The 12465-nt window shown below is 43.8% G+C and overlaps 1 protein-coding gene across 1 annotated transcript in view; it reads right to left on the reverse strand.

The window, feature by feature from the left end:
- Nucleotides 1–12465, reverse strand: part of LOC139264136 (zona pellucida-binding protein 2-like) — a 123042-nt gene that overhangs the window by 7630 nt on the left and 102947 nt on the right. Inside the window, exons 8-9 of the mRNA XM_070880221.1 lie at nt 8576–8737; nt 7286–7358 (exon numbers count right to left, since the gene is read on the reverse strand). Of these exons, the coding sequence (XP_070736322.1) occupies nt 7286–7358; nt 8576–8737 (235 nt within the window). The remainder of the gene's footprint in view (nt 1–7285; nt 7359–8575; nt 8738–12465) is intronic.

Consider the following 12465-nt stretch of genomic DNA (forward strand, 5'->3'; position numbering starts at 1 on the left):
AACTTTCTGCCGAACTTAAGCACATTGTTGGAGCCGCTACACGTGCTGCTGCGCAAGGGTTGTGATTGGTTTTGGGGGGGCTGTCAGGAACGGGCTTTCAATCGGGCACGGAACTTACTTTGTTCAATTAAGTTGTTGACCCTGTACGACCCCCGTAAGAAATTGGTTCTGACATGTGATGCATCGTCCTATGGGGTTGGGTGCATGTTGCAGCAGGGTAACGCTGAGGGCCAACTCCAACCTGTGGCATATGCCTCCAGGTCGCTCTCTCAAGCTGAACGGGGTTATGGGATGGTTGAGAAGGAAGCACTCGCATGTGTCTACGGGGTGAAAAAGATACATCAGTACCTTTTTGGCAGGAGGTTCGAATTAGAAATGGACCACAAGCCGTTAACATCCCTGCTGTCAGACAGCAAGGCCGTCAATGCCAATGCGTCAGCTCGTATACAGCGATGGGCTCTCATGCTCGCTGCGTATGACTACACCGTCCGGCACCGGCCCCGCACCGAAAATTGAGCTGATACGCTCAGCAGGCTCCCACTGGCCACCACTGAGGGGGCAGTGGAGCAAAGCGCTGAGATGGTCATGGCCATTGATGCCTTTGACAGCGCAGGCTCCCCTATCACAGCCCGCCAGATCAAAATCTGGACAAACAGAGATCCCCTCCTATCTTTGATTAAGAAATGTGTCCTGACTGGGGATTAGGCACCCGCACATGGAGCATGCCCTGAGGAGGTCAGACCGTTTCACAGACGGATGGATGAGCTCTCCATCCAAGCCGACTGCCTACTATGGGGCAGCCGGGTGGTCATTCCCCAGAGGGGCAGGGAAGTATTCATCAGGGAACTCCACAGCGAGCACCCAGGCATCGTGCTGATGAAGGCCATTGCCCGGTCACATGTGTGGTGTCCGGGAATTGATTTAGACCTGGAACACTGTGTTCATAGGTGCACGACGTGTGCCCAGCTAGGTAATGCCCCCAAGGAGGCCCCGCTCAGCCCGTGGCCCTGGCCCACCAGGCCATTTTCACGTATTCACGTAGACTATGCGGGCCCGTTCATGGGAAAAATGTTTCTCATTGTGGTTGATGCGTACTCAAAATGGATCGAGTGCATCATTTTGAATTCGTGCACGACATCCACCAACGTGGAGAATCTGTGCACGGTCTTTTCGACCCACGGCTTGCTGGACATCCTTGTTAGTGATAATGGCCCATGTTTCACAAGCTGCGAATTCCGGGAGCTCATGTCGGGTAATGGCATTAACCATGTCAGGACAGCACCGTTCAAGCCGGCCTCCAATGGCCAGGTGGAACGTGCGGTCCAAATCATAAAGCAAAGCATGCTCATGATTCAAGGACTCTCCCTTCAATGCCGCCTATCGCATCTCCTGCTGGCCTATAGGTCCCGACCGCACTCGCTCACGGGGGTCCCGCCCGCGGAGCTACTCATGAAACGAACACTCAAAATTCGGCTGTCCCTCATTCATCCAGTACTGTCTGACATTGTTGAGGGCACACGCCAGTCCCAAAACGAGTACCATGACTGAAATTCAAGGGGGAGATTTATAGAAATTCGCTTTGGGGCCCAAATGGCTTGAGGGTACTGTAGTAGACAAAGAGGGGAAGAGGGTCATAGTGATTAAACTTAACAATGGGCAGATATGCCGCAAGAATCTGGACCAAGTAAAAAAAAGGTTCAGCATGGACACTGAGGAACCTGAGGAAGATCATGAGATGGTATTCGCACCACCGCCAATGAACGAGCAACAAGAACATTCAGCAGCATGCACAGTCCCTGCGGTCAGCCAGGAATCACCACAGGTGACAGACACACATACCAAGACTCAACAACCAGAGCCTCAACTGTGGCGCTCCACGAGAGAGCGCAGACCACTCGAGAGACTTAACCTATGATCGCAATAAGATGTTGAGGGGGAGGTGATGTCATGTGTGTAACCTTTATGTAACAACATTGCAATACTGTATATATGTAAGAAATGCACACCTTGACCACAGGGGGTGAACTTGTGGGAGACACTCCTCACCTGGTCATCCAGGTATATAAAGGGAGGTCCCACACAGGGTCATCACTTCTTGGTCCTGTGAATAAAGGTTCAGGTCATCGAGTGACCTTGTCCATAGAATGTGCCTCATGTGGATTTGTGGTATTGTGTAAGGACTTTACATTAATGACTGGTAATCGAGCAGTATTAGTACTAGTTATGAAGGTCCGTGACCAGATCACAATTCTAGGTGTAGGATGTTATGATGGAAGTGAGAGTCTTGGCAGGATGCACAAATACAATTATGGGATAGGGAAGAATTAAAACATAATAAAATAGAAAAAAGATAAAAGCTTTCAAACTAAAAAAATATACTACTTGAGAATTATGATAAATGAAACTGTTTAATCCAGAGCTGAGCCTCAAGCCCCATGTGGTAGACCTCCAATGTAAAAGAACTGTCAAGATTTGTGGAGATGGACCGAAGCATTTATGGCTGAGTCTGTTGAGGGAGTTGGGAAGAGAGAGTCTGAAGGTATGTTACTACTGCTGAGCATTCATTCTCCTTTTATTAATCTCATTAGTATGTTAATGCTCAGTAACACAGAGGTAGGTATACATTGCAAAACAGTCGCATGGCACACAATACTTTGACACCTCACCAAACTCTTGTAACACATCTTAATTTTCTCTTCCCAAGATGAGGTGATGGTAGCTGACAGCAGTCAGGGTCTGCACTTCACAGCAGATTATGTCACATACTTCACCTGGTGCATGCTCCATCACAGATACAAGTAATTTGGGGCATTTAAATAACAAAATAGGAGAGAGCACCGGGTGAAGTGAAAGGGAACATGTAGAGGATTAGCATGCAGCTACTTCACTTTCAAATTGGTGAGGTGTTGTGTTGAACCAAGTGCTTCGTTCTATTTTTGTTCCATAGCTGTTCCTGGTTTTCTCAGTGGGGTCTGCAGAGGATAATCCTGGTCTCACAGCAGTCATCAACCCGGTCTTTGTTAGCTTTTGATTAATGCAAGCATGTGAATTGCTATACAATGAAAGAATCACGGCTGATCTCTGGACAATAGGTATTCGCATGCATAATGATATTTCTACAAGGACACCGAGGCAGTCAGGGCCCTCTCGAGGAGTGTTCTCGACTCCTTCCCGCAGCATGTGACCCGCCACCACCTCAGTGAAACCTCAACTTTGCACGAGGTAGGAAAAGCCATAAGACAGCTCATGAACAACAAGTCTATGGGAGCTGATGGAATCCCTGCTGAGGCGCTAAAGAATGGCGGAGAGGCGCTGTTGGCGCGGATACATGACCTCATCTCTCTAATCTGGAGGGAAGAGAGCATGCCGGGAGATCTCAGAGATGCAGTGATCGTGACCATCTTTAAAAAAGGGGACAAGTCCGAAAACGCCAATTACAGGGGAATCTCCCTGCTATCAGCCACTGGGAAAGTTGTCGCTAGAATCCTCCTCAACTGTCTTTTCCCTGTGGCCGAGGAGTCACAGTGTGGATTTCGTTCCCCTACGGGGCACAACTGACATGATTTTTGCAGCGTGACAGCTGCAGGAAAAATGCAGGGAGCAGCGCCAGCCCTTATACATGGCCTTTTTCGACCTTACAAAGGCCTTTGACACTGTCAACCGCGGGGGTCTATGGAATATCCTTCTCCGTTTCGGATGCCCCCAAAAGTTTATCAACATCCTTTGCCTGCTCCACGATGACATGCAGGCCGTAATCCTTACCAACGGATCCATTACAGACCCAATCCACGTCCGGACCGGGGTCAAACAGGGCTGAGTCATCGTTCCAACCCTCCTCTTAATCTTCCTCGCTGCCATGCTCCACCTCACAATCAACAAGCTCTCCATTGGAGTGGAACTAAACTACAGAACCAGTGGGAAGCTGTTTAACATTCGCTGCCTCCAGACCAGGTCCAAGATCACCCAAACCTCTGTCATTGAGCTACAGTACGTGGTCGACTCCTGCATCTGCGTACATACAGAGGCTGAACGCTAGGATATAGTCGACGTATTTATTGAGGCATACGAAAACATGGACCTTACGCTAAACATCCGTAAGACAAAGGTCCTCCACCAGCCTGTCCTCGCTGCACAGCACTGCCCCCCAGTCATCAAGATCCACGGCGCGACCCTCGACAATGTGGACCCTTTACCCATACCTCGGGAGCCTCTTATCAACAAAAGCAGACATTGATGAGGAGATTCAACACCGCCTTCAGTGTGCCAGTGCAGCCTTCGGCCGCTTGAGGAAAAGAGTGTTCAAAGACCAGGCCCTCAAATTTACCACCAAGCTCATGGTCTACAGGGCTGTAGTAATACCCGCCCTCCTGTATGTCTCAGAAGCATGGACCATGCACAGTAGACACCTCAAGTCACTGAAATATATCACCAACGATGTCTCTGCAAGATCCTACAAATCCCCTGGGAGGACAGGCGCACCAATATCAGCGTCCTCGTCCAGGCTAACATCCCCAGCATTGAAGCACTGACCACACTCGATCAGCTCCACTGGGCAGGCCACATAGTTCGCATGCAAGACACGAAACTCCCAAAGCAAGTGCTTTATGCAGAGCTCCTTCATGGCAAACGAGCCAAAGGTGAGCAGCGGAAATGTTACAGGGATACCCTCAAAGCCTCCCTGATAAAGTACAACATCCCCACCGATACCTGGGAGTCTCTGGCCAATGACTGCCCTAAGTGGAGAAAGTGCATCCGGGAGGGCGCTGAGCACCTCGAGTCTTGTCGCCGAGAGCATGCAGAAATCAAACACAGGCAGCAGAAAGAGTGTGCAGCAAACCAGTCCTACCCACCCCTTCCCTCAGCGACTATCTGTCCCACCTGTAACAGAGACTGTGGCTCTCGTATTGGACTGTTTAGCCACCAAAGAACTCACTTCAGGAGTGGAAGCAAGTCTTCCTCGATTCCGAGAGACTGCCTATGATGATGATGATGATGTTTCTACAGTCAGTCACCACCTAAACATTAATTTAATGGAAACCCTTTTGGTTCATGCAGGTCAGTGCTATAAGGAACCCTGACACCTACGTTGGTGCCATCTATGGTGCTAGGTGCTCAAGCTTTGTGAGGCTTATAACTTACCCAAGGTTTAGCGGCGTAAAACCCTTTCTGATGAAAGGTCATCGATCTGAAATATTTTAACTCTGTTTCTCACTCCACGAATGCTATCTGATCCGCTGAGTGTTTCCAGCATTTTCTGTTTCTATTTCAGATTTCCAGCATCCGAAGTATTTTGCTTTTGTTGGCAGAAACTGTCTCTATACATAGTGGAATAGCACCTCTAAAGAATAAGATTCTTTGTCTTACATAAGAACATGTAAGAGATAGGAGCAGGAGTAGGCCATACGGCTCCTCGAGCCTGCTCAGCCATTTAATACGATCATGGCTGATCCGATCATGGACTCAGGTCCACTTCCCTGCCCTCTCCCTATAACCTCTTATCGGTTAAGAAACTGTCTATTTCTGTCTTAAATTTATTCAATGTCCCAGCTTCCACAGCTCACTGAGGCAGTGAATCCCACAGATTCACAACCCTCCGAGAGAAGAAATTTCTCTTTATCTCAGTTTTAAATTGGCGGCCGCTTATTCTAAGATTATGCCTTCTAGTTCATCAGTGGAAATGTCCTCTCTGCATCCACCTTGTCAAGCCCCCTCATAATCTTATACGTTTCGATAAGATCACCTCTCATTCTTCTGAATTCCAATGAGTAGAGGCCCAACCTACTCAACCTTTCCTCATAAGTCAACCCCCTCATCTCCGGAATCAACCTAGTGCACCTTCTCTGAACTATCTCCAAAGCAAGTATATCTTTTCGTAAATATGGAAACCAAAACTGCACGCAGTATTCCAGGTGTGGCCTCACCAATACCCTGTATAGCTGTAGCAAGACTTCCCTGCTTTTATACTCCATCCCTTTTGCAATAAAAGTTAAGATTCCATTGGCCTTCCTGATCACTTGCTGTACCTGAAGATTTTTGATTTTTTTCTGCCAAAGTGCCTGACCTCACACTTTCCAACATTATACTCTATCTGCCAAATTTTTGCCCACTCACTTAGCCTGTCTATGTCCTTTTGCAAAATTTTTGTGTCCTCCTCATACATTGCTTTTCCTCCCATCTTTATATCGTCAGCAAACTTGGCTACGTTACACTCAGTCCTTTCTTCCAAGTCTTGTTGATAAGGTGAAAGTATTTGCAATGCCGAATGGGATCGAAGTTTCTCAGATTTCCAAAGTTACATCGCTAAACAGTTTGGTGCATCACAGCCTTTTTTTTAAATAAAAGGTTTGTTGTACTGCACTGTAATGTGTATAGTGTAATGAAGAAAATTATATAAATATTCTCCGTTATCCATAACAACTGTGACTGTTTTTACAGTTGTGTAATTCCAATCAGGTTTGCATTCCATTGTTAGACTCTTGCCAAACTTGATACAACAGTTAAAATGGATAATAGAACAGTTAAGTGAATAAAATAATTTTTCAAAATCATTATTCATTTAACATTTTTCTTTTGTAGTCATTAGGTCATTTCTGAGTGTTGTTTTTGATGTCATTGGATGATAGCATGACAGTCTCCTCAAAAACATTCAATAAATTTCCACATGAGACTGTTAGCTAAAATTAAATCTCATGAAATTAGAAGATTGATTAGATGGTAGAAGGCAGAGAGTAGGGTTAATGGGTATGTTCTCAAATTGGAAGGATGAGACTGTGCTGGGGCTTCAACTTTTCACTGTATTATTAATGATTTAGATAACACAATAGAGAGCTATATATCCAAGTTTGCTGATGCACAAAGATAGATGGCATAATAAGTAGTATAGACTGGAGCTTAAAATTAAAAAGAGATATCAATGTAAGCCAAGGGTATTAAAGGATGTGGAACTAAGGGCAGGCAAATGGAGTTAGGATACAGATCAGCCATGATCTCATTGAATGGTGGAACAGGCTCGAGGGCTGAATGGCCTACACCTGTTCCTATGTGTAGCATCAACATGACGAATCAGAATGATGTGTTAAAATCAGCTGGATCATTGCATGGATATGCTGAGCAGATGTCTGGCTTTCCCACGCATATGTAGGGGACATCAGCAAAACAATCAGTCTGTCTGTTGTTCTGCAAATCCAAATGAGCAGTTATAGACAGCAATTCTAAATAATAGACAGCATTGGTGGCCTAATGGCAACATTTTTTTTTAGCAATATCAGTAATGATTGATACTTACATCCAAAAGGTTATGAAAAAGATGCAAGTTCCTACTGAAAAGGCCACAGGTAATATCCATGGGTACATGATCCCTAGGAGTCATAAAGATAGATTGGGTTAAAAAGTACAGAATATTAAATAAGATTAATTAAGCAAATAAGTAAAAGTATGAGGCTTTTGTGGTGCTCAGTGATATTGGCAATTCCAGTTTTAATTGGGTTGCCTTCTAATATAGAGCCAAAATGGAAATTTCAAAATTGTGCCGAAATTTGCCCAATTTCCTATTTTTCATTTTGTAGAAAACAGGTGGCGATTTTGAGAACATCAGGAAAATTACACAATACTCTTGATGTATATACCAGAGTGAATTAGAAAGAGTGCTCGGTTTCTTTTGAACAACCTTCTTTTAGATGCTTTCCTAGGACATCCAAAAATAAATGCAATATATGCTTTAAATCAAATAATCTTGCTGGCTGTCATGATTATTTTTTGACGCTGATTCAAATGTTAATGGTTTTAATGTAGAGTAAACTTGAAGAGGTTTTTTTTAAAACTGTAAGCAATAAACAGGGTTTTATTGTTCTGTACTAATTTGCTTAAATTTAGTTGTGTTCAGCTGAAACTAACATATAAAAAATAATCTGTTGAATTGTAATTCGATTATTACGTTGTTCAGGTTGTTTGTGATTTGGATAATTAGTACTTTCCTACATATATATGGATTTCTGATGCAGAGATTAGCCCTTCCTGGTGGGATAAGTACCATATCCAGGATGTGGACCAAGAAAACTTTTGTCTGCTTTACTTGTGCTTTAGATCGTGTGATCCATTACAACTCTTTTGTATGTATTTAAATTATATGCTTGCTCTCAATTTTCTTTGCAAGACTCAATTAATCAATAATGGAGCTATAACTTGAACTGGCTTCAAGAATTTGCAAATCACATCTGAAAGAAAATGAGTGCAGTATTATAGGTTTTATTATCATTTCAGCATGGGTAGTCAAAGTTAAATATTTTTTGACAGCAGCATGTTTAATGTTACCATTTCTGTGGCCCAAAGACTGAACTTTGCCATAAGTTCCAAGAATGCCTCACTGGGGAAATTTGGCTCTTTAACAACTTATCCTGAAAGTGAGTATGTTTATTAAATGAGCCTGAAGAAGCAATTACTGAAGTGAACTTTATGTCAACTGATGAGTCTGACAGATGACAGATCTGTAGAGGCAATGATTATGTTCCAACACAGTTTTTTAAATGGTAGAATGAAGAAAGAACATACATTTTTTTAACTAATAAAACAAACTTACAATGACATTCCTGTTGAGAAGTTGCCCCGCCTCTGTTAGTAGCTTCATCACGTGGGCAGTTTGTGCATTCAGTCTTTCCATAATGCTTATTAAATGAACCAGAGGCACATGGAGTGCAGATTGTGTCTTGTCTTGCACTAAAGTGTCCAGGTGGACATGCCACTATGGGAAAAAAATAATTGATACTACAGTAAAAAGGTAACAAAATCACAAACAAAATCACATGTAATGGACAACAGTTGCACAGACACAGGTTGAACATTATATTTGAAGTACCATCTACTTTACTGTCCTTCCAAATAGGCCACTTAAACTAAAATAAACAACGGTTTATCTATTCTAACACAAAAGCAAAATACTGCGGATGCTGCAATCTGAAATAAAAACAGAGAATGCTGGAAATCTCAGCGGGTCAGGCAGCATCTTGTGGAAAGAAAAACAGAGTTAACATTTCGGGTCAATGACCCTTCGTCAGAACTGCCGAATGTTCAGAAAGAGCACATTCTTAAGAAGCACTGGAAGGGGGAGGGGAAGATAGAACAAAAGGGAAGGTCTGTGATAGGGTGGAAGGCAGGAGAGATTAGAGAGACAAAAGGGATGATGGGTCAAATTGAAATGGTAATGACAGAAGTTAGAAAAAGGTTAATCTAGATAGGGTGTGAATCGCGTAATAATGACCAGCTGCCATTATAAACAAAGAGAAAAAAAGAAAAAGAAACATAAGATGGGGGGGATGGGGGTGGGGGGAGGGAAAGGGAAAGGCCTGAGGTTATGCTCTGAAATTGTTGAACTCGATGTTGAGTCCAGAAGGTTGTAAAGTGCCTAAACAAAAGATGAGGTGCTGTTGCTCGAGCTTGCGTAGAGCTTCATTGGAACAGTGGAGGAGACCGAGGACAGAAATATCACAGAAACATAGAAAATAGATGCAGGAGTAGGCCATTCGGCCCTTCGAGCTTGCACCACCATTCAATAAGATCATGACTGATCATTCACCTCAGTACCCCTTTCCTGCTATCTCTCCATACCCCTTGATCCCTTTAGCCATAAGGGCCATATCTAACTCCCTCTTGAATATATCTAACGAACTGGCATCAACAACTCTCTGCGGTAGAGAATTCCACAGGTTAACAACTCTCTGAGTGAAGAAGTTCTCCTCATCTCGGTCCTAAATGGCTTACCCATTATCCTTAGACTGTGAGCCCTGGTTCTGGACTTCCCCAACATCGGGAACATTCTTCCTGCATCTAACCTGTCCAGTCTCGTCAGAATTTTATATGTTTCTATGAGATCCCTTCTCATTCTTCTAAACTCCAGTGAATACAGGCCCAGTTGATCCAGTCTCTTCTCATCTGTCAGTCTTGCCATCCCAGGAATCAGTCTGGTGAACCTTCGCTGCACTCCCTCAATAGCAAGAACGTCCTTCCTCAGATTAGGAGACCAAAACTGAACACAATATTCCTGGTGAGGCCTCACCAAGGCCCTGTACAATTGCAGTAAGACTTCCCTGCTCCTATTCTCAAATCCTCGAGCTATGAAGGCCAACATGTCATTTGCCTTCTTCACCGCCTGCTGCACCTGCATGCCAACCTTCAATGACTGATGTACCATTTCACCCAGGTCTCGTTGCACCTCCCCTTTTCCTAATCTGCCGCCATTCAGATAATATTCTGCCTTCATGTTTTTGCCAACAAAGTGGATAACCTCACATTAAACTGCATCTGCCATGCATTTGCCCACTCACCTAACCTGTCCAAGTCACCCTGTAGCCTCTTAGTGTCCTCCTCACAGCTCACACCGCCACCCAGCTTAGTGTCATCTGCAAACTTGGAGATATTACACTCAATTCCTTCATCTAAATCATTGATGTATATTGTAAATAGGGGTCCCAGCACTGAGGCCTGCAGCACCCCACTAGTCACTGCCTGCCATTCTGAAAAGGACCCGTTTATCCCAACTCTCTGCTTCCTGTCTGCCAACAAATTCTCTATCCACGTAAGTACATTACCCCCAATACCATGTGCTTTAATTTTGCACACCAATCTCTTGTGTAGTACCTTGTCAAAAGCCCTCTGAAAGTCCAAATACACATCCACTGGTTCTCCTTTGTCCACTCTACTAGTTACATCCTCAATAAATTCTAGAAGATTTGTCAAGCAGGATTTCCCTTTCATAAATCGATGCTGACTTGGATCGATCCTATCACTGCTTTCCAAATGCGCTACTATTTTATATTTAATAATTGATTCCAACATTTTCCCCACTACTGATGTCAGGCTAACCAGTCTATAATTCCCGGTTTTCTCTCTCCCTCCTTTTTTAAAAAGTGGTGTTACATTAGCTACCCTCCAGTCCATAGGAACTGATCCAGAGTTGATAGACTGTTGGAAAATAATCACCAATTAATCCACTATTTCTAGGGCCACTTCTTTAAATAGTCTGCATTCCAGAGTAATAGGCCCTGGGGATTTATCGGCCTTTAATCCCATCAATTTCCCTAACATAATTTCCTGAGTAATAAGGATTTCCTTCAGTTCCTCCTTCTCACTAGACCCTCGGTCCCCTAGTATTTCCGGAAGGTTATTTGTGTCTTCCTTTGTGAAGACAGAACCAAAGTATTTGTTCAATTGGTCTACCATTTCTTTGATCCCCATTATAAATTCACCTGATTCTGACTGCAAGGGACCTACGTTTATCTTCACTAATCTTTTTCTCTTCACATATCTATAGAAGCTTTTGCAGTCAGTTTTTATATTCCCAGCAAGCTTTCTCTCATACTCGATTTTCTCCCCTCCTCATTAAACCATTTGTCCTCCTCTGCCGAATTCTAAATTTCTCTTAGTCCTCAGGTTTGCTGCTTTTTCTGGTCAATTTATATGCCTCTTTCTTGGATTTAACACTATCCCTAATTTCTCTTGTTCACCACGGTTGAGCCACCTTACCTGTTTTATTTTTACTCCAGACAGGGATGTACAATTGTTGAAGGTCATCCATGTGATCTTTAAATGTTTGCCATTGCCTATCCACTGTCAACTCTTTAAGTATCATTCGCCAGTCTATTCTAGCCAATTCACATCTCATACCATCGAAGCTACCTTTCCTCAAGTTCAGGACCCTAGTCTCTGAATTAACTGCGTCACTCTCCATCTTAATAAAGAATTCTACCATATTATGGTCACTCTTCCCCAAGGGGCCTCGCACAACAAGACTGCTAATTAGTCCTTTCTCATTACACATCACCCAGTCTCGGATGGCCAGCCCTCTAGTTGGTTCCTCGACATATTAGTCTGGAAAACCATCCCTAATACACTCCAGGAAATCCTCCTTCACTGTATTGCTACCAGTTTGGTTAGCCCAATCTATATGTAGATTAAAGTCACCCATGATACCTGCTGTACCTTTATTTGCTGTCATCCCTAATTTCTTGTTCGATGCTGTCCCCAACCTCACTACAACTGTTTGGTGGTCTGTACACAACTCCCACTAGCGTTTTCTGCCCTTTGGCATTCTGCAGCTCTACCCATAGATTCCACATTATCCAAGCGAATGTCCTTCCTTACTATTGCGTTAATTTCCTCTTTAACCAGCAATGCTACCCAACCTCCTTTTCCTTTCTGTCTATCCTTCCTGAATGTTGAATGCCCCTGCATGTTGGGTTCCCAGCCTTGGTCATCCTGGAGCCATGTCTCCGTAATCCCAATTATATTCTATTCGTTAATAGCTGCCTGCGCAGTTAATTCGTCCTCCTTATTACGAATACTCCTTGCATTGAGGCACAGAGCCTTCAGGCTTGTCTTTTTAACACACTTTTTCCCTTTAGAATTTTGTTGTAATGTGGCTCTTTTTGATTTTTGCCTTGGGTTTCTCTGCCCTCCATTTTTACTTTTCTTCTT

This window comes from Pristiophorus japonicus, chromosome 5 (assembly GCF_044704955.1).
Source record: "Pristiophorus japonicus isolate sPriJap1 chromosome 5, sPriJap1.hap1, whole genome shotgun sequence".
Lineage (NCBI taxonomy): Eukaryota > Metazoa > Chordata > Chondrichthyes > Pristiophoridae > Pristiophorus > Pristiophorus japonicus.